At 42.9% G+C, this 27,102-nt stretch overlaps 1 protein-coding gene across 3 annotated transcripts in view; it reads right to left on the bottom strand.

Annotated features, from left to right (window-relative positions):
• The window catches only part of LOC126456729 (androgen-dependent TFPI-regulating protein-like), a 211,502-nt gene that overhangs the window by 111,962 nt on the left and 72,438 nt on the right, over positions 1-27,102 (bottom strand). Inside the window, exon 1 of one of the 3 annotated variants that reach the window (XM_050092472.1) lies at positions 5,600-5,766. The exons of the other annotated variants lie outside the window; for them this stretch is intronic. Within the exon in view, the coding sequence (XP_049948429.1) occupies positions 5,600-5,764 (165 nt within the window). The 5' untranslated portion in view covers positions 5,765-5,766. Of the gene's footprint in view, positions 1-5,599; positions 5,767-27,102 lie in introns of those variants that run through there. 3 annotated transcript variants of the gene reach the window in all.

Genomic DNA, 27,102 nt, shown 5'->3' with positions numbered 1-27,102 from the left:
TCAATTAAAGCCAACTCTAGCGCCGAACACTACTTTTTGGAGCTTTAGTAAGGGAACAATGGCCCGTCTGAAGGTCATTTTTTATATTTTCCTCGAATAACAATAAATCCGCTTCTTTTAGCGAAAATATTTCTCAGTATAAACACTACATCAAATTTCTTACAAAAAAGATCCTACTCATTTTTTCTCTAGCACTAAACAGTTTCCGTGTTGCGGGAAATGGAAAAATCGCAGGTTATTAAAATTGTGTTTAAGCACTTTGGAGACCAAGCCCAGCGTAGCACAAGTCACGACTTTATTAAAAATGCCATGCCCGAGTGTATGTCGGGCCGCAATTTTCTCGCTGCGCGAGCCACCTGTCGCTCTTAAACTGGATTCATTTCGTTTGAGAACCGCGTACGGAGGTCTCGCAACTTAGCCTTTGCCTTTTGTTGTCAATAAATAGAATTATTTCGAAATAACATTAGCGAACGTAACAGCTGCTGTCGTGAAGACTGAGACCTATGATCGTACTGACGCAGTTTCGTGCGTGTACTCGATAGGTTTCGCAGTTTGCTGTAACTCTCTGCCACAAATACGTGACGTCTGTCAAGAGAGCAAGAAAGTTTGGAACCTCAAGAGGAAGAAACTGCTGAATATCTCACTTCGTACTTTTTTCTTGGGACGATAGCTGTATTTCCCGTCGTCATGATTTTAGAATTTGTGATGTATCAAAAAACTTTTTTAATATGCATTATTCTTGAAGATAAGTAAATTACGTGCCAGTATCGCTTTAAAATACAGCATAAACGTCCTGTTTCATAGGCCCAATATTCTACTAAGTGATCGATCTCCGAAGTGTTAATGGTATAAGATTACTACTTACTGTTAAATGGAAAATGGAAATGTCGTGTGGCTAGGGCCTCCCGTCGGGTAGACCGTTCACCTGGTGCAGGTCTTTCGATTTGACGCCACTTCGGCGACCTGCGCGCCGATGGGGATGAAATGATGATGATTAGGACAACACAACACCCAGTCCCTGAGCGGAGAAAATCTCCGACCCAGCCGGGAATCGAACCCGGGCCCTTAGGATTGACAGTCTGTCACGCTGACCACTCAGCTACCAGGGTGGACTACTGTTAAATGAGGAGGGTTAGGAACAAGTATTAAATTTATGTACCACGCTTGAGGGCAGAAGAGCCGTATTATGGGGTAAATTGTGTTCTGGGGTTGTAACAGGGTGTAGGGGGTTGGAGTAGGTAGGTGGTAGAGGGTAGCTGCAGGGTAGATGCACGAGGGAAAGCAGGTCGCCACATTGTGGTCATGGACTTCGTTCATTGATAGGTCTGTAAATTGAAGAACGAGAAGGTGATTCACCACTCCATCTACCCCACTACGTCACAAGAAGTATCCACAGGGCGTTTCACTAAGTTATACCGATCCTGCAGACATGCCCGGGGGATGTTTATTTTCGAAAAAATGCTTTAACACTACATGGAGTTACTAACAACAGTAAGAAAAGAAACTCATATGGACAGAATGTACGTAATGCCTGAACAGTGTCCTACATTACTTGAGAGGAAATTGATTTTTAGTCACATTGTACGGTAGCTGTATCGTTCTTCCTGCAAAGGCAAGTTTCACCATCACGAACATGTTTCAGTTTACAGACGGACTGTACCTTCTCAGCATTGCCTGTTCGAAATGGTTCAAATGGCTCTGAGCACTATGGGACTTAACTTCTGAGGTCATCATTCCCCTAGAACTTAGAACTACTTAAACCTAACTAAGGACATCACACGCATCCATGCCCGAGGCAGGATTTAAAACTGCGACCGTAGCGGTCGCTCGGTTCCAGACTGTAGAGCCTAGAACCGCTCGGCCAATCCAGCTGGCCATTGCCTGACCAGTTTTCTTAAATAAGTAGAGAAAATAACTTCACTGATCTCGTGTTTATATAGGAAAGTTTTTTTTCAGATTATTACATGAGTACTTACAATGAAGTGACAAAAGTTACGGAATACCTCCTAATATGGTCCCGAACCATCTTTTGCCTTGCGTAGCTCAGCATCTTTAATTGATATTGACTCAAAAAGTCGTTGGAAGTCCCCTGCAGAAATACTGAGTCATACTGCCCCTATAGCAGTCGCTAATTGCTAAAAAGGTGTTGCCGGTGAAGGATTTTGTGCACGAACTGAGCTCTCGATTATGTCCCATAAATGTTAGATGGGATTCACGTCGGACGATCTGGGTGGACAAACCAGCAGTATCGCTTCAGTTTTCCTAGTAATCTTGCAACTTGGTTTTCCCACTTTGAGTTTATGCGAAAGTCGGAGTAAAGATGGTTCTGTTTGATGGTGACAGAAATCAAAAATTATCTTTGGCACAGTGTGCCACAGTACCTTACGCAGTCAGCATTTCAAACATTTATTAGGCGTACTTTTAATTTGAATACAGCCAAATCGTTCTGGGATATAAGAGTAAACAGCCTAAAGATTTTGAAAAAAATTGAAGTTTTAGGGTGAAGTCTCCCCTTAAAATGGAGAGTAGCTGTTTTTAAAGAGATGAGAAATTGCATGATGGTCGGGTTAGGAACTTCAAAGGGGCCAGACACATCAACATCTATGTATCAGTGCGGGGTGCCTAGTCTGTATGTTTATTGTATGCGATGGGATCTTGATACGCTCAGTGTTCTATTAATGTTCTTGAAAACTTTGAACATGAGGAAATAGTTCAGTTTACAGCATCATTACAATTTCCATGCAAAAGATTATGGACAGTTGGAAGGCCAAAAGCAAGAAGCCGAACTGCAGAAATAAATAAAAAATAAAAAATAAAAAACTACACTTTTAAGTAATATGACTGAAGAAAGTATTCGTCATACAAGAGCAGAAAAACAAACGTCTCAGTAACTTTCCCAACATTTTCACTGAGGAAATACATTTTTATTTTGAGAAGGGACACTCAGTGACGAGCAGTTAGGTTAAGTTACCGTACTATTTCTCAGGCTGCAAAGGACTGCGCAGTTGCACTGATTTTTGGTTTATGTTACCAGTGTTGAAAGTCTGCTACAGCTAGAACTTACACACCTAGAGTGTGATGTTTGCGTGATTAGTTTCGTAGCAAAATTATGTGTTAGACTTCTATTTACCCGAAGTAAATTTCACGATTTTTCAAGTCAGTAGCTACGACTTTGCTGATGTTTAGACTTACATGTAAATGCTGCTTTTTTACGCAATGAAGAGAACGAAATCCACCCACAACACACTCACTAGCAGACTTTAACTTGAGAGGCTGTCTTCGAACTGACAGTACTCGAAAAGCGATAACAGACAGCGGTCCTTTACTGAAAAGAAAAAAAGTAATATTCACTGATGCCCTGTGTTTTCATCCTTAACGTTTAAATAAAATTGAAACGAAATATAAATTTGTCAATTCGAATTTCGTCCTAAAGCGGCAGTCAACTTAAGGTTGCAACAGTCGTAAGAAATATCATGTTTCTTACTCAGCTGCCCTCCATCCCTTCCATCATCAAGATATTAAAAAGAATTTCATTCTCAGCTATCATTAATACAACACTCTTAAAAATAAATTTGCCATCCTGAAGCGATACATGGTTCTTCACTGCTGTGGTGTGAGCGCGAGCCAGTTCGCATGAGCAAAAATTCAAATGATTCAAATGGTTCTGAGCACTACGGGACTTAACTTCTGAGGTCATCAGTCCCCTAGAACTTATAATTACTTAAACCTAACTAACCTAAGGACATCACACACATGCATGCCCGAGGCAGGATTCGAACCTGCGACCGTAGCGGTCGCTGGGTTCCAGACTATAGCGCCTATAGAACCGCTCGGCCACCCAGGCCGGCTCGCAGGAGCAGCTGTGATGAACTGCTGGACTTCTTAACGTGCTGTAACTGTGAAAAGCCGGTTAGCCTGGAAGAAGCCTCTGGCTCCGTGCAAATGTCACTCCGTGAGAATATTCCGACCCCACATTAAACAGCTAATTGTCTTTACCGGTATACCTAGTTTATTACTCTTATATTCACATTCATTTTCTGAGATATTAACAAGTGCCAGAAATGATAGGTTGCAATCACATTTAAATTCTAGCACCGGGGTGATTTAGGACGGTTTTGTCGTTATTTTGACTGTAACTTTCGTATATATTGTTAGATTAAATTGATTGTTATGGAAGTGATAGGGCATATGTGTAACGAATAAAATATCCGAGAAACAGAAAATGTATGTGTAGGTATATTTATCTGAGGCAGTTAAATAAAGTGTCCGAAGTCACCCTAGGGATTGGGGTGATTTCGGACACATGTGTTTTTTAAATCTGTGTCCGAAGTTACAGCATATAGATGGCGAATTCGGACAGTTACTGCCTTTTTTTAAAAATTCTACATGCTTTTTATTTGATTTTGGTGACATTTTACACATTGTAAGGGCGTCCTTTGTTGCGAATAAGTGATATGGAATGATATAATGAATTTTATATATTACAGATAAACTTATATTTTGCAAGAATTTAAATAAACAATCTCTTTGTTCACTTCTGCACGAGCTAATTTAATATTTTCGCTAAGCGAATGGGAAGATCTACTGACTGTCGTTTAAGGAATAAATGCACCCATTCTTCTCCTGCAAGATATTACGAAATTTCTTCTCTTTTCGGCTAGATTTATCACGGTAGCTTTTAACTAAATATCTAATATCCAAGTGAGTGAAGGGAAATCCCCCATGTGCAGCCCTCAATATACCTTCCTTCAACATTTCTTCTTCTTTATTTAGCGCTGGCTGTCCTTCCATTTTTTTTTTTTTTTGGATGTGCTTCCTGCACTTCATTTTGTAGGGTTGATTTAGGTATACCACACAAATCACATGGTTTTCTGTAGGATAATTTACCACTCTGAATGTCACGAACAGCTTTATCTAAAAGTTCCGGGGTCATAATTAAACCGTACTGTAGCACCTCCCCTGCTCTTATACGTTCTTGGCATTGTCCGAAATCACCCCACACAGTACACAGTTTTACAAAAACCGTTATTATTTTATAACCTTGCACGAGAAACTCGACAAACATGTACAGAAATTGTCTCAATGCTGTTAGCTACTGACAATTACGGTTACAATAACTTCGCGCTGGTCGCAACAACAGAAAGTTTCCACTTTACGATAAAGCATGGATTTTTAACACTGAGACTGTTCGTCAGTTATTCACCAAGGGAAATATTTGACGCAAAATAAAAGTTGTGGAAAGCGATAAATGGAATCTTGCGCTTAAAATAACTGGCGCACGTACGTTAACTCTTTGTTCCTATGCAGTAGCAAAGAGCAAATAAGCCATACTGTCCGAATTCGCCCCGGTGTCCAAAATCACCCCGTCTGACGGCACTTTGTTTGTTTACAGATTTAATTCTTTGCGGCGGTTGATCACTATTTTCATTTAATGAGTCCATGTCTCCGTTAGTCGACTTCTGTTGATTGCTTAAGGCTGAAATGTCTGCAAAAATGAATGCATGTAATTGCTCTTCTCGACTGATAGCGCTTGTCGAGACCAGGAATAGATTACATGTAGAAACGCAGGTTCATAGTAGGAGTGAGAGCGATCCTGTACCTGGGGCCACATAGAGGCGTACTCGATGGTGTAGCAGGCCGTGAAGGAGTAGAACTGTAGACCGTCTTCGTGCATCTGCATCATCAGCAGGACCATGCGAACCTGGAGCCATACGGCGTAGGCGGCTACGACGAAGTGGAAGACGAATTCCCCGTGCACTTTCATGGTGGAAGATGTCCAGCATGGAGTGTTGTTGTGGCGGACACTGGAGGAGGGCATACGGGACACGAAGACCGAGACTTGGGCGGCCGGGCACTCTGTGACGTACAGTGCTGGCTGCTGGCTACGGACGCTGACCACTTGCGGGTGATAACTGTTGCGAAGCCGAAGCAAACTGTGCGCCCACGTCACCGCGACCCGAGTTTACAACTGAGTCACGTCTGGGACGACGATAGACGAGCACTGCGAAAGGCTGTACCCTCCAGAGGGTCGCATTCAGTGCGACACGACTTGTCTCCTCCGAACGACATTCCGACACGAGCAGCAGGTGAGCCGATGTGGTACGTATGTCTTCCTGTGCAGTCGCGACGCCAACGCGTTTCGGGAACTCTCAGAAATGACATTTCAGTCTTACGCGCTCTTGTTTTGCGCGAAGTGGGAAGTTGAAATTCCGGGTCTTGAGCTCCCTGTGACGACGTCATTCCTTATGTGACACATACCATAGTACACTACTGGCCATTAAAATTGCTACACCAAGAAGAAATGCAGATGATAAAAGGGTATTCAAGAGACAAATATATTATACTAGAACTGACATGTGATTACATTTTCACGCATAGATCCTGAGAAATCAGTACCCAGAACAACCACCTCTGGCCGTAATAACGGCCTTGATACGCCCCGGCATTGAGTCAAACAGAGCTTGGATGGCGTGTACAGGTACAGCTGGCCATGTAGCTTCAACACGATACCACAGTTCATCAAGAGTAGTGACTGCTGTATTGTGACGAGCCGGTTGCTGCCGGCCGAAGTGGCCGTGCGGTAAAAGGCGCTGCAGTCTGGAACCGCAAGACCGCTACGGTCGCAGGTTCGAATCCTGCCTCGGGCATGGATGTTTGTGATGTCCTTAGGTTAGTTAGGTTTAACTAGTTCTAAGTTCTAGGAGACTAATGACCTCAGCAGTTGAGTCCCATAGTGCTCAGAGCCATTTGAACCATTCGAGCCGGTTGCTCGGCCACCATTGACCAGACATTTTCAATTGGTGAGAGATTTGAAGAATGTGGTGGCCAGGGCAGCAGTAGAACATTTTCCGTATCCAGAAAGGCCCGTACAGGACCTACAACATGCGGTCGTGCATTATCCTGCTGAAATGTAGGGTTTCGCAGGGATCAAAAAATGGCTCTGAGCACTATGGGACTTAACATCTGTGGTCGTCAGTCCCCTAGAACTTAGAACTACTTAAACCTAACTAACCTAAGGACATCACACACATCCATGCCCGAGGCAGGATTCGAACCTGCGACCGTAGCAGTCGCGCGTTTCGCAGGGATCGAATCAAGGATAGAGCCACGGATAGTAACACTGAAATGTAACGTCCACTGTTCAAAGTGCCATCAATGGGAACAAGAGGTGACCGAGACGTGTAACCAACCGCACCCCATACCATCACGCCGGGTGAAACGCCAGTATGGCGATGACGAATACACGCTTCCGATGTGCGTTCACCGCGATGTCTCCAAACACGGGTGCGACCATCACGAAGTTGTAAACAGAACCTGGATTCATCCGAAAAAATGACGTTTTGCCATTCTTGCACCCAGGTTCGTCGTTGAGTACACCATCGCAAGCGCTCCTGCCTGTGATGCAGCGTCAAGGGTAGCCGCAGCCATGGTCTCTGAGGTGATAGTCCATGCTGCTGCAAACGTCGTCGAACTGTTCGTGCAGATGGTTGTTGTCTTGCAAACGTCCCCATCTGTTGACTCAGGGATCGAGACGTGGCTACACGATCCGTTGCAGCCATGCGGATAAGATGCCTGTCATCTCGACTGCTAGTGATACGAGGCCGTTGCGATCCAGCACGGCGTTCCGTATTATCCTCCTGAACCCACCGACACCATATTCTGCTAACAGTCATTGGATCTCGACCAACGCGAGCACCAATGTCACGATACGATAAACCGCAATCGCGACAGGCTACAATCCGACCTTTATTAAAGTCGGAAACGTGATGGTACGCATTTCTCCTCCTTCCACGAGGCATCACAACAACGTTTCACCAGGAAACGCCGGTCAACTGCTGTTTGTGTATGAGAAATCGGTTGGAAACTTTCCTCATGTCAGCACGTTGTAGGTGTCGCCACCGGCGCCAACCTTGTGTGAATGGTCTGAAAAGCTAATCATTTGCATATCACAACTTCTTCTTCCTGTCGGTTAAATTTCGCGTCTGTAACACGGCATCTTCATGGTGTAGCAGTTTTAATGGCCAGTAGTGTATTAATTTGCCTCAGAATAGGAACACACCGAATGTTTCTGTCATGATACACACTTTCACGGCGATACAGAACGGAAAAAAAGCAGGTAAAAATTCGCTTGTCGCATTCCTGGGAGACAATCTTCACTCCTTCCTAATTAACAATGTAATTGTAGACGACATGTGGCTTGAAATCAAATAGAGTGTCGTTAACAATTGAGAGATTTATACCAAATAATTTAACAAACGACAGAGATGATTCCATACGGCACACAAAACAGGCCGGGACACTGTTCCAGAAGCATCCAAAAAAGCATGCCAAATTTAAACGAAGGCAAAATTCCCAAGGTTGGAGATATTTTACAGAAGCTCGACATTTAGCACGGTCTTCAGAGCGAGATGACTATAGCAGTTTCCACAACGAAGCTTTGTTTCGAAGCCTGGTAGTAAATCCAAAGATAACTCTGGTCGTATGTAAAGTATGCTAGCGGCAAAAGAAAATCAGTGCCTTCTCTGCACGATAGCAATGGAAGTACTATCGATGACTCTGCTGCTAAATCAGAAATTCCTTCACCAAAGAAGACGAAGTAAATACTCCAGAGTTCGAATCAAGAACAGCTGCTAACATGAGTAACTTAGAAACAGAAATTCTGGGAGTAGTGAAGCAGCTTAATCACTTAACAGAAGCAAGTCTTCCGGTCCAGACTATGTATGCTGTTGCAATAGTTTCACACTTCATCATATACAACCGCTCGCTCGACGATAGATCCGTACCCAAAGACTGGAATGTTGCACAAGTCACATCAATTTTCAAGAAAGGCATTCTAAGTAATCCAATAGATTACTGGCTCATATGATTAACGTGCAGCATATCCAGTGTACAGCAGGATTTGAGAACATATAATGTGAATTACCTCGAAGAGATCGATCTATTGATACATAGTCAACACGGATTTAGAAAACATCCTTCTCCTGAAACACAAGTAGCTCTTTACTCACACGAAGTGCTGAGTGCTACTGGCAAGGGATTTCAAATTGATTCCTTATTTATAGATTTCCAGAAGGCTTTTGACACCTGACAAGCGGCTCGTAATAAAATCATTTGCTTATGGAATATCATCTCAGTTATGCAACTGGATTCGTGATTTCCTGTCAGTGAGGTCACAGTTGGTAGCAATTGACGGAAAGTGGTTGAGTAAAGCAGAAATGTTTTCTGGCCTTACCTGAGGTAGTGTTATAAGCCATCTGCTGTTCCTTATCTCTATAAATGGTTTAGGAGACAATCTGAGTAGGCGTCTTGGATTGTTTGCAGATGATGCTGTCGTTTATGCTCTAGTGAAGTCATCAGAAGATGAAAGCAAATTGGATATAGATTTAGAAAAGATATCTGTGCAAAATAGGCAAGTGATCTTAAATAATGAAAAGTGCGAGGTCATCCACGTCCATTAAACTCCGGTTACAAGATAAATCAATCAAATCCAAAGGCCGTAACTTAAACTACATAACTAGGAATTACAATTACGAACAACTAAAATTGGAAAGAACACACAGAAAATGTTGTGGGGAAGTCGAACTAGAGACTGCATTTTATTGGCAGAACACTTAGAGGATGCAACAGATGTACTAAAGAGATTGCCTACACTACGCTTGTCCGTCCTTTTTTGGAGTACTGCTGCGCAGTGTCCTTACCAGACAGGATTAAGGGTATAAATCGAGAAAGTTCAAAGACCGGCAGTACGTTCTGTATTACCGAGAAAAGGGGGAGAGAGTGTCACGGACATGATACAGGATTTGAGGTAGGCATAATTAAAACAAAGGCGTTTCTCGTTGCAACGGTATTTCAATCACCAACTTTCTCCTCCTAATGGGAAAACATTTTGTTGACGCCAACCTACATAGGGAGAAACGTTCATCCTAGGAGCGTAGGGGGACGATGCGGGAGACCTGCACCGCCGTACTAGGCAAGGTCCTAGCGGAGGTGATTTGCCGTTGCCTTCCTCCGACCGTAATGGTGATGAATGATGATGATGAAGACGACACAGCAACACCCAGTCATCTCGAGGCAGGAAAAATCCCTGACCCCGCCGGGAATCAAACCCGGGACGATGGGTAGTAAAGTCAGAGAATGAAGCCCCTATAAGATAAGGGACCAAGTGGTCATAAGAAAGGAAGAAAGCACGTAGCGAAAGAATGAAATCTATATGGGCTATTAGAAAGGCGGATCATAAATGTAATACGTGATTCGGCAGGCTGGCTCTGAGCACTATGCGACTTAACTTCTGAGGTCATCAGTCACCTAGAACTTAGAACTACTTCAACCTAAGGACATCACACACATCCATGCCCGAGGCAGGATTCGAACCTGCGACCGTAGCTGTCCCGCGGTTCCGGACTGAGCGCCTAGAACCGCTAGACCGATTCGGCAGGGTCCATACGCACATAATAATAATATTTAAGTGTTAGGAAGTTGGAAAGTCTTTCCTGAAGGCTTTTGTAAGGAGTGCAGCCACGTATCAAAGAGAAACATGGACGATAAACAGTGCAGAGAAAAAGATAATAGAAGCTTTTGAAATATGATGCTACACAGGAGCACTCAAGATTAGATAGAGGGGTAGATCCAACCCTTTTGGCAGGTCGTCTCATTTATTTTCTCTAATGGCTCTCTCGGGGTATGATGATGGAAGGTGATCGGTATCAATGACTTCAATTACTCTTTGCTCGACTTAAATCAGATGATCCATTTGCAGTAATTCTCAAGATCTATTGACGGACATTTTGTGTTGGAGACGCCCTTTCAACGCAACTGATCAGGAGGTACTGAATAGAATTGCGACGAAGAGAAATTTGTGGCATAACCCGACTATGTTGACAGAATATATCCTGAGACATCAAGAGATTGCTTAATATTGGAGGTATCAGTAATTCAGTATTGGAGGGAAGTGTGGGAGGGAAAACATCGTAGGGGGAAACTAGAGACGAATATCGTATGCAGTTGCACAAGAATTAAGTTGCAGTAGTTACTTAGAGATGAACAGGCTTGCACAGAACAGAGTAACATGGAGATCTGTATCGAACCAGACTTCGGAATGGAGAGCACAACAACAAACAAATGAGTACCATTCTGGCCTTGTCACTGACAGGCAGCCTCATCGCCCATCGCGCGCGTGTCGTTGCTTGCAGTCAGGGGTTATCCGTGAGCTTGCTACGCATTCGTATCTTCGCTGCCATTCAGGAATGCAGTCGTGACTCATCGAAAGCGCCAGCGGGCAGGGTGTTGTTTACTCGTAAGTGCTGGTAGGTATAGGTTCCTTCGGTTGACAGACGTGTAATCTAATGCAGTACAATCGTTCCAACGCGGAAGTCACGAACGTTTTCAGCTCCCAGTTTGTTACGATTTGTTGACTGCAGGTCTGTACTTGCGTATTATGCAAATGTGGCATACGACAGGAACGTGAAGTAGAGATATTTCAAATTAAATGTTGTGTGTAGGCAATAATGAATGAAACAAATCTATTATTTGCGCAGATATTTTTTGTCTTTGAAAGAAGAGACTAAAAAAATTTCACGGTGGACTAATCTTCGTCAAACATTACATTTTAGAAAGACTGTGAGTAATTTGGGAACACATTTGGAGCAACCGTCTTCATTCAGAGACAAAGTGCTATAGTTACGCGAACAGTTTCCTTTGTTTCATGGTACTTCACAGCTTAATTCGCGACCCATTAAAAAGTGATAGGTTTCGATTGCGTTAGTGTAACTGGAACAGTGTAACCTATTACTCATACTTTATACTTCATTATCACGTACAAGAAGTTTTCAAGTACAGTGTCAGAGTGGACAAACACAAAAGGTTCCATCTCACTGTACATGACAAATGGCTCTGAGCACTATGGGACTTAATTCCTGTGGTCATCAGTCCACTAGAACTTAGAACTACTTAAACCTAACTAACCTAAGGACATCACACACATCCATGCCCGAGGCAGGATTCGAACCCGCGACCGTAGCAGTCGCGCGGTTCCGGACTGAGCGCCTTAACCGCGAGACCACCGCGGCCGGCTGTACATGACATCAAAGCCACGAGCTGGACAACGTGCTTCAAAAAAGGTAACTTGAAAATTATTTGGAAGATGACAATTTGGAAGACGACAATAATACAATGAAAATCGCACTTCGCAAAAAGCCTCATTACACTTGGAATAATTGCACCTTTAGACGTCTGAAGATGTTGCATCATTCTAAAACCGTTGATGATATGATTTTAATAACTGACGGCACGTCTTAGGAAGACTGACCTCTTTTTGGTATGATAAATAAACAAACACCATCTGGATCACAACTTTGTATTACAGACTACCGCTTTTATACCGGTGTTGACAGCTGCACTTGCGGCGTTACACCTGAAGAATACCTGCAGCACAGATTGAAACTGGTGGTCAGTAATAAAAATTGTGATCCAGCAGGTCGTTTTTATTTACTGCAAAGAGTGGAATCGTATTTCTCTGAAACAGAATCGCAAATCCCAGTGCCATATAAGTTCCATATTTATCGAGTAAACATCGTGTCAATTACGTGGTGTTAAATCTCTTGTTCATTATTGACTGTATACTAATTAAATAAACAAATGGCTTAAGAGCTTTCGGAATGCCTGGCACAAAGGATACATGGATCGAAAATAACAAATAGCTCTGTGGGACCTGCATTCTCCGATGAGGTAGTTCTGCATGACAGAACCTTTAATGCTATTTATAGATTGGTCTTTGCTAATAGTTGAGTTTTTTGCTATATTGTAGGTCATAGTATATGCAGTTTGCTACACAACTTCCGAGTGCTTATACGTACCTATTTAGCGATTACTCTTCTGTCCCTTACAAGGGGACCTCCGCGGGAAATAAACGAATGATCTAACGCATGACATCGCAGGGAACGTTCTAACCCTCCCCCTTTGTTTTTCCTAGTCATCAGTTTTCTGACTGGTTTGATGTGGCCCGCCACGAATTACTCTCCTGTGCCAACGTCTTCATCTCGAAGTAGCTCTTGCAACCTACGTCCTCAATTGTTTGCCGCATGTATTCCAATCTCAGATTTCCTCTGTAACTCCCTCTAGCACCATGGAAGTTATTCATTGACGTCTTAACACTTGACCTACCATCCTGTCACTTCTTGCCAATTTTTACCATATAATCCTTTCCTCACCGATTCGCCGGAGAACCTTGTGATTCCTTACCTAATTTTCAACGTTGGTCTGTACCACCACACCTCAAATGCTTCGATTATCTTCTGTTCCGGTTTTCCCACAGTCCATTTTTCATTATTATACAATGCTGTGTTCCAAACGTACACGCTCAGAAATTTCTTTGTCACTTTAAGGCTTATATTTAATAATAACAGTCTTGTCTTGGCCAGGAATGGCCTATTTCCAGCGCTAGTCTGCTTTTTATGTCCTCCTTGCTCCGTACGTCTTGGGTTATTTTGCCGCCTGGACAAAAAGTGGTTCAAATGGCTCTGTGCACTATGGGACTTAACATCTGAGGTCATCAGTCCCCTAGAACTTAAAACTACTTAAACCTAACTAACCTAAGGACATCACACACATCCATGCCCGAGGCTGGATTAGAACCTGCGAGCGTAGCAGTCGCTCGGTCACAGCGGCCGGCCCTAGATAATAGAATTCTTTAACTTCATCTACTCCATGATCATCAATACTACTGTTCAGTTTTCGCAGTTCTCATATCCGCTACTTGTCATGACTTACGTCCCTCTCCGATTTGCTCTCAGTCAATATTCTGTACTCATTAGGCTGTTCATTCGAATCAACAGAGCCAGTAATTCTTTACTTTCACTGAGGATAGCAATGTCATCAGCGAATCGTATCACTGATATCTTTCGACCTTGGGTTTCAATTCCAGTCTTGAATCTATCTTTTATTTCCGTCATTGCTTTTTCGATGTATGGCGAGCACTTCGCTCTTGTCCTTCCATTCTTATTTTTCTCTTTTGGCTCTTGTGCGTATTGTATACTACCCGTCTTTCCCTACAGCTAAACCCTATTTTTAACGTAATTTCGAACATCTAACACCATTTGACATTGTGGAACATGTCTTGATTTTTCTTTAGCCTTGTTTCCATTAACAACAGCAACGTCAGAACTGCCGCTCTGGTGCCTTTACCTTTCGATCCATGAACTATTTTGTATTTACGTGACAAACCCTAATTCTAGGGCTATCTTTCATTTTTGACAAATGGATCTATGCCGACAATTGTAAAAACGGCGATGGTACATTAGTCCTTACTAATGTAAAATTGTAAGTACCAGTCTTCGTTATCATATTTCTGTAATGCAAGAATTCTCTAATTGGTGTTAAAATGTATTCTTGGCTAAAGTTTCATACTTTTCGAATGTAAGCTATGATGTTCATTGTCCTTAGGCTACCTTCTGAAGAAGACAAATTTATATTTGTCGAAACCTAGGTAAAGAATTTCTTTATCCATTGCAACTGGTCGGCTACTTATAATTCTCTTATTATTGATTTCCTGTAGTTGAGACAACAACAGAATGACCAGTGCTATGTAACGAGCACAGTTACTTGAAGTCAGGTCAGGTGGCTTGCGGAGTATGGATGTAGATGAAAGACGTTGGTACTGGGCTGTACAACAGGGCGTACCTTGTCAGCAATGGTTCCTTAATTCTAGTGTCAAACGGAAGACAAGAAAAACGGATACCTGCAAGATGAAGGACTAGCTAAAGTGAATGCGTTCTCGATATTGTGATTACTGTGTAGCGAACGTCTTGCTATTTCAGTGCACAGTGAACAGTGCATTCTCAGAATTGCTGATTACTTGGGTAAAATCCAAGTTCTTTGATCAAACATCTTCTTTCAAAGTAATTTTAATGTTAATTTCTCAATTACCATCACCTTCGTTCCTTTATTTGCTTATTTACTTGTTAAGGTAAACTTTAAGTTACTCAAAGTTTAATATATTTTTATTCACGATACACTGTACAGTTGCTAAATTTAAAGATTGTCACTGGGTTACACTATGTGATCAAAAGTATCCGGACACCTGGCTGAAAATGACTTACAAGGTCGTGGCGCCCTACATCGGTAATGCTGGAATTCAATATGGTGTTGGCCCATCCTTAGCCTTGATGACACCGTCCACTCTCGCAGGCATACGTTCAATCAGGTGCTGGAAGATTTCTTGGGGAATGGCAGTCCATTCTTCATGGAGTACTGCACTGAGGAGAGGTATCGATGTCAGTCGGTGAGACCTGGCACGAAGTCGCCGTTCCAAAACACCCCAAAGATGTTCTACAGAATTCAGGCCAGGACTCTATGCAGGCCAGTTCATTACAACGATGTTATTGTCGTGTAACCTTACCGCCACAGGCCGTGCATTATGAACAGGTGCTCGGTTGTGTTGAAAGTTGCAGTCGCCATCCCCGAATTGCTCTTCAACAGCGGGAAGGAAGAAGGTGCTTAAAACATCAATGGAGGTCTGTGCTGTAATAATGCCACGCAAAACAACAAGGGGTGCAACTCTCCTCCATGAAAACATGACCACACTGTAACACCACCGCCTCCGAATTTTACTGTTGGCGCTACACACGGTGGCAGATGACGTTCACCGGGCATTCGCCATACCCACACCCTGCTGTCGGATCGCCACATTGTGTACCGTGATTCGTCACTCCACACAACGTTTTACAACTGTTCAATCGTCCAACGTTTACGCTCCTTACACCAAGCGAGGTATCGTCTGGCATTTACCGGCGTGATGTGTGGCCTATGAGCAGCCGCTCGACCATAAAATCCACGTTTTCTCACTTCCCGCCTAAATGACACAGTACTTGCGGTGGATCCTGATGCAGTTTGAAATTCCTGTGTGATGGCCTAGATAAATGTCTGTCTATTACACATTACGACCCTCTTCAACTCAGTGCCGTCTCTGTCAGTCAACAGACACGGTCGGCCTGTACGCTTTTGTGCTGTACGTGTCCTTTCACGTTTCCATTTCACTATCACATCCGAAGCAGTGGACCTAGGGATGTTTAGAAGCGTGGAAATCTCGCATACAGACGTATGACGCAAGTGATACACAATCACCTGATCACATTCGAAGTCCGTGAGTTTCGCGGAGCGCCCCATTCTGCTCTCTCACGATATCTAATGACTACTGAGGTCGCTGATATGGAGTACCTGGCAGTAGGTGGCAGCACAATGCACCTACTACGAAAAACGTATGTTTTTGGGGGCGTCCGGATACTATTGATCACATAGTGTATATGCCCTATTATGAAGGAGCTTCACTTTAATTTTCTCCAGTGTTCTTAATTTGGTGTTAGGTTCAGAGAACGAATAGGGAGCGAAATAACCCATGTTCTTACAAGGAAAGTATCAGTATCTCAGTGAAGCAATTCAGGGAAACCACAAACTAGCAAAATCAACATAATAAGGCAGGGAGTGGATCGCTGCTCCTCTCAATGTGAATTCAGTGCTTTGACGCTTTGACCACAGAGACATATCACTCGACCGTCTGTGTTTGATCTATTCTTTAACATACAGTAAACGTGTAGGAGCTTCATCACGCTCGCCAGAAGGAAGAGGCCGAAGGAATTCAGAGCGTCCCAAGTGGTAGGAAGACGTCCGGGGATCTTAAATACACTTAGTCTGAAGACATAAAATTGATACAATTGCTCTCTGTGGAGGGTTAGATAATTATAGTATTAGAGATGGACTGTAATGCTGTTCAAAAATGTTCAAATGAGTGTGAATTCCTAAGCGGCCAAACTGCTAAGGTCATCAGTCCCTAAGCTTACACACTGCTTAACCTAAATTATCCAAACGACAAACACACACACCCATGCCCAAGGGAGGACTCGAACCTCCGCTGGGACCGGCCGCACGGTCCATGACTGCAGCGCCTAAGACGGACTGTAATGCAACAACTATAATCCCCTTAGCGTATCTTTCACTCGAAGACTGCATAGATAAGATACAATAATACTTCTTAAAGGAGTATGTCTTTCGCGGATAGAAAATGTTGGTGACAATATTATTACCCAGTACAGTACATATCTGATTATAAAAAGACCCTGGATATAAAAAAAAGGTTCCACTTCCTCTGCCGTTTTCCCCTATTCTCTATTCTATTGGGAATATTCTAATTTTGACAAGAACAGAGTAAAGAAAATTTCAAACTATCTTATAGTCATAATATTCAAGTGCACTAAAAATTTAACATGTCCCTTTTAAACTGAAGACGGTTTTCTGGATTAAGACAATAAAATACCAAATAAAATCAAGGAAAATAGTATTTCACATGAGTCTGCAGTCACAAGCTTTTACTTTTAATGCATATTCTAACAGACTCTCTTCATTCCCCTCATCAGCATCATCGTCACCAACAACAAGAGAACAAGTCTATCGCTGTTTCTTTCCTTCTTGCTACTACTACCAAAATATACATTCTTCCGACTATCCAAGAGGCTGAAGTGCAACATTTTTTGAATCCATTCGTTATGGATTTGCTTCAGAATCCACTTGAGGTAGTTATTTGCGATAACATAAACCCTATCCTCTTCACTGCCCCCAGGTGACTGTCCGTACTCGGTTTGAATTCTGCGCTACCTACTCTTGGAAAATTCTTTTCTCCAGCGTCTTAGTTCTGCTACCTTATCGAGTAATGAAATGACTTAATTCTGTTTCTATCACTCATGATGCTGCTCCACTTCATGAAATCTTTCTCGTTTGAATCACCCCCAAAATTTACCTGAAGCACTGCCACTGTTCAATGTATTGTATCCTCTGATGGCACGTATCCTACCGTTAACTTAAGCTTAGCATAAATCAGTTGCGATCAGCGAACTCTTACATATACACACCCCTACGAGGTTGGTTCAAATGGCTCTGAGCACTATGCGACTTAACTTCTGAGGTCTTCAGTCGCCTAGAACTTAGAACTAATTAAACCTAACTAACCTAAGGACATCACACAAATCCATGCCCGAGGCAGGATTCAAACCTGCGATCGTAGCGGTCGCTCGGCTCCAGACTCTAGCGCCTAGAACCGCACGGCCACTCCGGCCGGCTCCCTACGAGGTAATTGATATGATTGGTATCCATTATTGACTCCTGCAGTTAAAAGTCGTTACATCTTAAGTATTTAACGCTGAGGTTAGTTTTAAGAACGTTTTTGGTCAAAAAATTCAAATACCAAAGTACCAATAATAGAAAACACAGTCAAATATATATATATATATATATATAATCAGCCAATTCAATCATTAAATGATGTGTCCTTTCGAGTCGTGGATTCAGGTAGGCTTTCAGCAGTCTTCTCCAAGTGGGACGGTCTTGGGCAGTTCTCTGCCAGGTGTTACCAGCGATCATCTTGATGTCTTTGTCCCATCTGTCTGGTGGTCTTCCTCTAGGCCTCCGGTGCTCTCTCGGACTCCACTCCAGTACTAGCTTGGTCCATTTGTTGTCTTTTCTTCTTGCGACGTGGCCAGCCCACTGCCATTTCAAGGAACCTACTGTCTCTAAGATGTCCTTAACCTTCGTCACGGACCATGTGCACTTTTCCTGTCCTTTCTTGTATAGCCCAGCATTGATCTCTCCATGGCTCTCCGTGCTGTCCTTTTGTAAATGAGTTCAGTGTCCATGTCTCGCAGCCATACGTCATCACAGGAAGAATGGATTGATCAAATACTGCTTTCTTTATATTTACTGACATTTTTGATCTGAATACTGTTGAATTCTTCTCAAATGCTTGCCAGCCAAACTTGATGCGTCGATAGACTTCTAGCCTTATATTTTTAATCTGGCCAAGGTAGACATATTCACTGACCTCTTCTAATAGACTGTCCTTGGCTTTCACATCTCCAACTGGGACCCATTTGTTGGACATTACTTTTGTTTTGGAAAGCTTCATGTTCAAGCCAATCAGCTGACATTCTCATGCAAGATCTGTAACTAAGTTTTGGAGCTGAGCGAAGTCTTTGGCCAGATTATATATATATATGCTGACCTTAAGTTAGCCGTTGAATAGGCCCCATCAGACCATTAACTATATATATATATATATATATATATATATATATATATATATATATATATATATATATATACACTCCTGGAAATTGAAATAAGAACACCGTGAATTCATTGTCCCAGGAAGGGGTCAGATACATCACATGATCACACTGACAGAACCACAGGCACATAGACACAGGCAACAGAGCATGCACAATGTCGGCACTAGTACAGTGTATATCCACCTTTCGCAGCAATGCAGGCTGCTATTCTCCCATGGAGACGATCGTAGAGATGCTGGATGTAGTCCTGTGGAACGGCTTGCCATGCCATTTCCACCTGGCGCCTCAGTTGGACCAGCGTTCGTGCTGGACGTGCAGACCGCGTGAGACGACGCTTCATACAGTCCCAAACATGCTCAATGGGGGATAGATCCGGAGATCTTGCTGGCCAGGGTAGTTGACTTACACCTTCTAGAGCACGTTGGGTGGCACGGGATACATGCGGACGTGCATTGTCCTGTTGGAACAGCACGTTCCCTTGCCGGTCTAGGAATGGTAGAACGATGGGTTCGATGACGGTTTGGATGTACCGTGCACTATTCAGTGTCCCCTCGACGATCACCAGTGGTGTACGGCCAGTGTAGGAGATCGCTCCCCACACCATGATGCCGGGTGTTGGCCCTGTGTGCCTCGGTCGTATGCAGTCCTGATTGTGGCGCTCACCTGCACGGCGCCAAACACGCATACGACCATCATTGGCACCAAGGCAGAAGCGACTCTCATCGTTGAAGACGACACGTCTCCATTCGTCCCTCCATTCACGCCTGTCGCGACACCACTGGAGGCGGGCTGCACGATGTTGGGGCGTGAGCGGAAGACGGCCTAACGGTGTGCGGGACCGTAGCCCAGCTTCATGGAGACGGTTGCGAATGGTCCTCGCCGATACCCCAGGAGCAACAGTGTCCCTAATTTGCTGGGAAGTGGCGGTGCGGTCCCCTACGGCACTGCGTAGGATTCTACGGTCTTGGCGTGCATCCGTGCGTCGCTGCGGTCCGGTCCCAGGTCGACGGGCACGTGCACCTTCCGCCGACCACTGGCGACAACATCGATGTACTGTGGAGACCTCACGCCCCACGTGTTGAGCAATTCGGCGGTACGTCCATCCGGCCTCCCGCATGCCCACCATACGCCCTCGCTCAAAGTCCGTCAACTGCACATACGGTTCACGTTCACGCTGTCGCGGCATGCTACCAGTGTTAAAGACTGCGATGGAGCTCCGTATGCCACGGCAAACTGACTGACACTGACGGCGGCGGTGCACAAATGCCGCGCAGCTAGCGCCATTCGACGGCCAACACCGCGGTTCCTGGTGTGTCAGCTGTGCCGTGCGTGTGATCATTGCTTGTACAGCCCTCTCGCAGTGTCCGGAGCAAGTATGGTGGGTCTGACACACCGGTGTCAATGTGTTCTTTTTTCCATTTCCAGGAGTGTATATATATCAGACGATACAACTAACTGAACAGTGTCAGTAAAGTAAGTAAATTTTGGAGGTGATTCAAACGGGAATGATTTCATGAAATGGAGCAGCAGTATGAAAACATGACCACACATACACAAATCTTTGTATGATTGTCCTGTGTGAAAGATTACTTGAATGTGAAATTTATAAATTCGGCTTTCGTTTTGCTATCTTCAGCTGGTGTAGACTGGTCAACAAGTGACTAAATGCATGCCTTAGACACACTTAGAGATTTTACATAGGTCCAGAATTTTCTCGGTTTCTCTGTCAGATCTTTTTCTAAGGTGGCAGTTGTATACTTCGCGCATAGATCTTTTCACAGACGCACGAATCTCTACTAACATTTGCTTGGCGTCATTTGTGCGTTCTCTTTCGAACCGAGAGTGCAACAGCCTCTGCTTCTTCAGCATTTTTCGAATCTCGTTATTAAACCATGGTAGGTCTTTTCTGTCCTTTGAGAGGGGTGGTTGTGGGGATGTAAACGAAGCGTAGCCCGCGACCGTTTCCAGATTTAATTCACCAAGTATTTGAGAATACTTGGCCACTATCAACCAACTTTGCATATAATTTCAGCCCTATAAACCCATATAAAAAGATGAAAGGAAAAAAGTTTATCGCTTACTATCATCCCACTGTTCATACAGCAAAAATACCGAATGGGACGTGACGTAATTTATTACTTCTTCACTACTGTCTGTATTTGCGACATATTTTGCAGACAGTATGCACATATAGCGCTGAATGTAACTGTAAAATTACATCACTGTAGGCATTTAGTTAGGAGATATGACGTCATAAACAGTGACACGCGTGAGAAACTGCCGCGTCTTGCAAGATGTTTAAATTCATTACTCCGTTGCTACTAACTCTATTCTCCACACATTTTGCAGACGGTTTCCACATATGCCGCTGAATGCACTTACAAAATTATATGATTGTACGACACACAGTTCAAAAGATATGACGTCATAAATATTAAGCTCAAGTCTAGACTCTGGGTGGAACGTGCGTCGGCGAACAGCTATAAATATTTTCCGAATGAGTAATCTCGGGGAAAAAAAATCTTGTTTTATAGTCGGCTAGACGTGACTCGCCCCGTCTGAAACTGTCCAGAGCACTGCGGTGGATTTCAGCGTATATACAGGTTGATGCACGAAGATATTCAAAGATTTTAATATGTTATTCTACAAGTAAAACTAAAGAAAAAAGTTCAAATAAACATAGGTCCGCAAATGCTTAGTTACGGTGTTACAGCTAATAAAAGATTTTGCCTGAAACTTAGCAACTTCGCTAATGTGAAGCCATCGCAAAACTGTACCAGGTTAAAGTAAAGCACGATTTCCATTTATTTTGTTGTTATTGATATGGTGAATCTAATGAAACATGTCCCAGACGTGTATCTGCAGTAGTTTTCCAGAATATCCAGAGAAGCATTAACTACTTGGCCCAGTTTGTTTTTTAAATTCCAGACAATTGCACAAATTTTTCAACAGAAGTTGTAGAGCATTTAATTTCGGAAAAACATGTCACTAACGGTTGCCAACAATAACAGGAGCGTTTCTACATTCTTAATGGAAAGTAAACAAATTTACTTTTATAATACTCTTCGCTTCTCTATATGTTCTGGAAAACTACTGTAGATACACCACTGGGACATGTTTTATTAGATTCACCAGACCAATAACTGCGAAATAAATGGAAACTGTGCTTTACTTTAATCTCGTACAGGTTGGCGATGGCTTCATATTAGCGAAGTTGCTAAATGTCAGACAAAATCTTTTACTAGCCGTAGCTCCATAACTAAACATTTGCGAACGTATGTTTATATGAACTTTTTCCTTTAGTTTTACTTGTAGAGCAACGTATTAAAATATATGCACATGGTAAACTCCAACTTAACTGAAAGAATGTCGGAGGCTGTTCAGTTGCTCGTCAGAGATGGTAATTTAATTTCGTTTGATTTCCTACCCGCCTTTTACCTTTGTATCTTCATTACTCTGAAAATAACTGCACAACGATGCAAGTTTCTGTGGTAGGCGCTGTGTTTCTCGGTTTGAAACAAACTTGTTTCATTCATTCACGGTGCTTGCTGTTGACAATACTAACGCCCACTTCACTCTCCGTCCACAAGCTTGTATTCAGTGCTTCTCGATTCAGTTCCGAATTTGTTTTTCCGGCAGTATTAGTCGTACGTCAACAGTGATAAGCAGCATAATGGATAGGTTTACTGAGGAGTTGCTTGACACACACCTCGTGTGTGATTTCATTGAATGAAATGGTAGAGAGACGCAGTGACGCTATGTCTGCGTGTTCCGGCAGCGATGGCAATTTACACGTTTTGAAAATTGCATATCACAGAGTCTTCAGCTGTTTTGTGGGTTACAGTCACAGAAAAAAATTAACTGAGGTAATAAACCGAATAAATCATAGCTGCATTATTACTTCATAATGATCAGCTGGGGAGACCTGGATCTCTCATACCAAAACCAGAATAAAAGATTCTCCTACAACAGCGCGAAGAAGGTAAATATGTCACGGGCAGAGTGAGGAATGTAAAAGAAGGGAACTAGCTTTTCGACTTATCTGGCAACATCAAAGACATTGAAGTCAAAATATTTTGACATATCCGCGCTTTTTCACTTGCTAGTGTTAGTTCGAATGTCATGCAATATAAAGCGTTGTGTAAAGTGACATGATACTGTATGTCATCCCACCCAGGTAGAAATCCACCTCCAGAAATTTAATCCTCCTAGAAAAACTTTTTTAGCCATTACATGGATACTCTTCAATTATATGATACACATTATTTGCTATGACTGGTGAATCTTCTGGGTTTTTGGCACTGGATGTTGAACTGTAGCCTACAAATTGAGAGATTGAGATGTTGCAATATCTTGCAGTTAAGAGAGCTCACTGCGCTTGAGAAGTAAAGTTAACTAGCAAAAAAACCGCGATATTTTGGTTTAAAATTCGTTGAAGTTGCCAGGTAAGTTCAAAATTTTGTTCCCTTCTTTTACATCCCTACCTCTGCCAAGATATATTCGCCTTTTTAGTTCTACGATAGAGTCAATTTTTCATTCTACTTCCCAACTTCTTCTCTGCCATAATTTAGACATTAAACCGCCGTAGCTTGGCAACTGATGGAGAATTTTGTAGACTCGGCCGACGACTGATCCGGTAACGGTATTTTTATTGTCTTTCAAACCATAATGTTTGTATCGTGGCAATGGCTAAAGCTTTCACAAAACTACGGAACAACCATTAATAATATGTATTCTTCTTACAAAATTTTAACCGGTTCGTACAAGTCTGAAGTATAGAAATGACACGCGTAAAAGACTAACAAAAAAGTTTTTTTTGCACTTAAAATCCAAATGAAGCTAGATTTTTGAAAACATATTTTCATTTTTATACTAAGAATTATTTTTTTATTTCTCTGAATCACTTTAAACGGTTTCCACGCATTCATTTCACGTAAGAATGATGCATTTACCTCGACTTCGAACCATAATGCCTCGACAACTGATAAAGATTATTACATAACAAAAGTATAGAAGTTCAAAAACCTACCAAGAAAACGTGTTTCTTGCACATAATTTGCACGTAAAATCCAAACGGTGCAGATGCAAATGGTGCCTTTAGCTGAGTGTTAACTTCAGGCCAAATAATATCTTTTGAGAAACGAATTAACCGATTCGCACAATTTGCCTGGTCGCCAGCTCCGGTTCGTCGTTCAGACCAGTCGTGCTGCCATTCATGAACAACATTCCAGCGGGTGTTTTCCAACAGGATAACGCTCGACCACAAAACGCTGTTGTAATCCAGAGTGTTCTACAGAGAGCCAACATGTTTGCCTTGGCCTGCTCGATTACCAGATATGTCTCCGATCGAGCACGTACGGGGACATCATCGGACATCTCCAGCGCCATTCATAACCAGCATAGCCGCTAACTATTCCAATGATGACCGCCAAATTTCAACAGGGGTGGAACTCTACCTACCAAACTGACAGCCGGCACCTGGAGAGCACAATCCATGCACGTTTGCACGCTTGGATTCAACAGTCTGTCGGTTACACCGGTTGTTAATGTTCAAGAATTTCTCATTTGCAGTGGCTTATCTCGCTCTTACATTAACATGTGATCTTGCAGAGTTAATCACCTAAACATGTAACCTAGACAAACGTATTCACAAAATTTCATTACTCTACATTCATTATTTTTTGATATTGTGGTTTTTTTTTCCGGCAGTGTATCGGTTATAGCGTTTCCGTGCTGTAACGGTACCCACAAAATATCGCATAAAAACCCCCAAAATTTTGTCGACGGAGTGCGGGTTCACCCTGTACATTATTTATCGCACATAGACTCCGTAAACGGTTCCAGCGTTAACAGATAATAACAGAAATAGCTCTATCAGCTTTGGAAGCCACCAGAGTGATAAATTTAGAGAACGAGCAAACTGGATGTGTTTTAAGAAATGCCACAGGTGCATGTAGAACTGTATATCTACATCAGTACACCGCAAGCCAGGCGGTGTGTGGCGGAGGATACTTTTGACAGCGTAAACTGGACCCCACATCCCCGTTCCATTCGCGAATGGCGCGTGGGGGAAATGACTGTCGGCAAGCCTCTGCATTGGCTCTGGTTTCTCGTATTTTAGCATTGTGGTCACTTGGCGAGACGTGTGTGGGATCAGGTAATATGTTGCTCGCGTGTTTCCGGAAAGGACGCTATCGAAATTTCAATAGTAAACCTCCCCGTGATAGTTAAGGCGCAGATCATTTCGAAAGGAGTGACAACACTATGAGCACTGGCAAGACATAGACGCACTACACGGAAGAATTGAGGTAAAATAGAAGCGTATTCATAGAAAATGAAACAGCTACTCTATCACAGTCGTTTTAAACGTACTCACTGCCCCGCTGACAAACATAAATTATGCGAAATGAAAGCAGCTGCTAGAAGGACAATGAGAGGTTCTTTTAACGAATTTGAAAGCAATATATTGTCTATAGATTCTAAAAATAACCCCAAAAAATTTTGGTCGTACGTAAAATCTATGAACGCTACAAATAATTCAATATCTCCTCTTGCTGACAGTACGGGTAAAGCACCTGATGATGATAAACAGAAGGTCGAAATTCTAAACCTAGCCTTCAAAAACTCGTTTACGATAGAGGACTGCAACACCATTCCCCCTTTCAGTTATCGAAGAAACGAAAGCATGACTGACATAGTGTTTAGTGTATCTGGGATTGTAAAACAGTTGAGATCCTTAGACACCAGGAAGGCCCAGACGGTATCCCCGTAAGATTTTATATTGACTATACTACAAATATAGCACGATTCTTATCCACCGTCTATCAGAGATCATTGGAACGGCGCAAAGTTCCACGGAACTGGAAGAAGGCCCAGGTCATAGCAATCTACAAAAAGGGTAGAAAATCGGATGCACATAATTACCGGCCTATTTCACTGGCATCGATTTGTTGTAGAATCTGGAACATATTTTGTGTTCAGACATAATGACCTTTCTAGTCTCTGAGAAGTTCCTCTGCAGAAACCAGCACGGTTTTAGGAAACAGCGGTCATGCGAGACACAGCTGGCCCTCTTTGTGCATGAAATGCAACAGGCTCTAGATACCGGCTCCCAGGTTGATACCATATTTCTCGACTTTCGAAAGGCGTTCGACTCAGTTACGCACTGTCGCTTGCTACAAAAAGTGCGCGTTTCCGGTCTATCCGATGACATATGCGATTGGATAGTAAGTTTTCTAACAGACAGGAAGCGGTATGTCGTCCTGAACGGGGCGACTTCAACAGAAACAAGAGTAACTTCAGGTGTGCCCCAGGGCAGCGTAATAGGTCCGCTGCTTTTTACGATTTACGTAAACGATCTGGTTGATAGTATTGGCAGCGGCCTTAGACTGTTTGCCGATGATGCTGTAGTCTACAGGAAAGTAGTATCACACGAAAGTTGTGAACAAATCAATGAGGTTTTGCAGAAAATAAATGCGTGGTGTAATGACCGGCAGTTATATCTCAATATTAGTAAGTGTAACCTACTGTGTATAACAAGGCGAAAATCCCCATTAATGTAAGAGTACAAAATAAATGCCTAGTTTTTGGAAGCGGTAACGTCCGTCAAGTATCTGGGTGTGACTATTCGAAATGATCTCAAATGGAATGATCAGATTACACAAGTAACGGGTAAGGCGAACTCTAGATTGCGGTTTATTGGTAGAATCCTGAAGCGAAGCAGTCCTTCAAATAGCTTACAATACGGTAGTTCGTCCAGTCTTGGAGTGTTGTTCGTCTGTAAGGGACCCTTGCCAGTTGGGTCTGACTCAAGAGATTGAGAAGGTCCAAAGAAGAGCGGCAAGATTCGCGACTGGTACATTTAGCCATCGCGAGAGCGTTACAAATCTCATAGAAAGTTTGAAGTGGGATACACTTGCAGATAGACGACGCGCTAAACAGAAGGGGCTGCTCACTAAATTCCGAAATCCGATGTTCACCGAGAATGTAGAGTATT

The sequence above is a fragment of the Schistocerca serialis genome, chromosome 2 (genome assembly GCF_023864345.2).
Source record: "Schistocerca serialis cubense isolate TAMUIC-IGC-003099 chromosome 2, iqSchSeri2.2, whole genome shotgun sequence".
NCBI classification, from domain to species: Eukaryota; Metazoa; Arthropoda; class Insecta; order Orthoptera; family Acrididae; genus Schistocerca; species Schistocerca serialis.
Note: the sequence above shows the minus strand (reverse complement) of the source record. Positions and strands in the feature narration are given on the sequence as shown.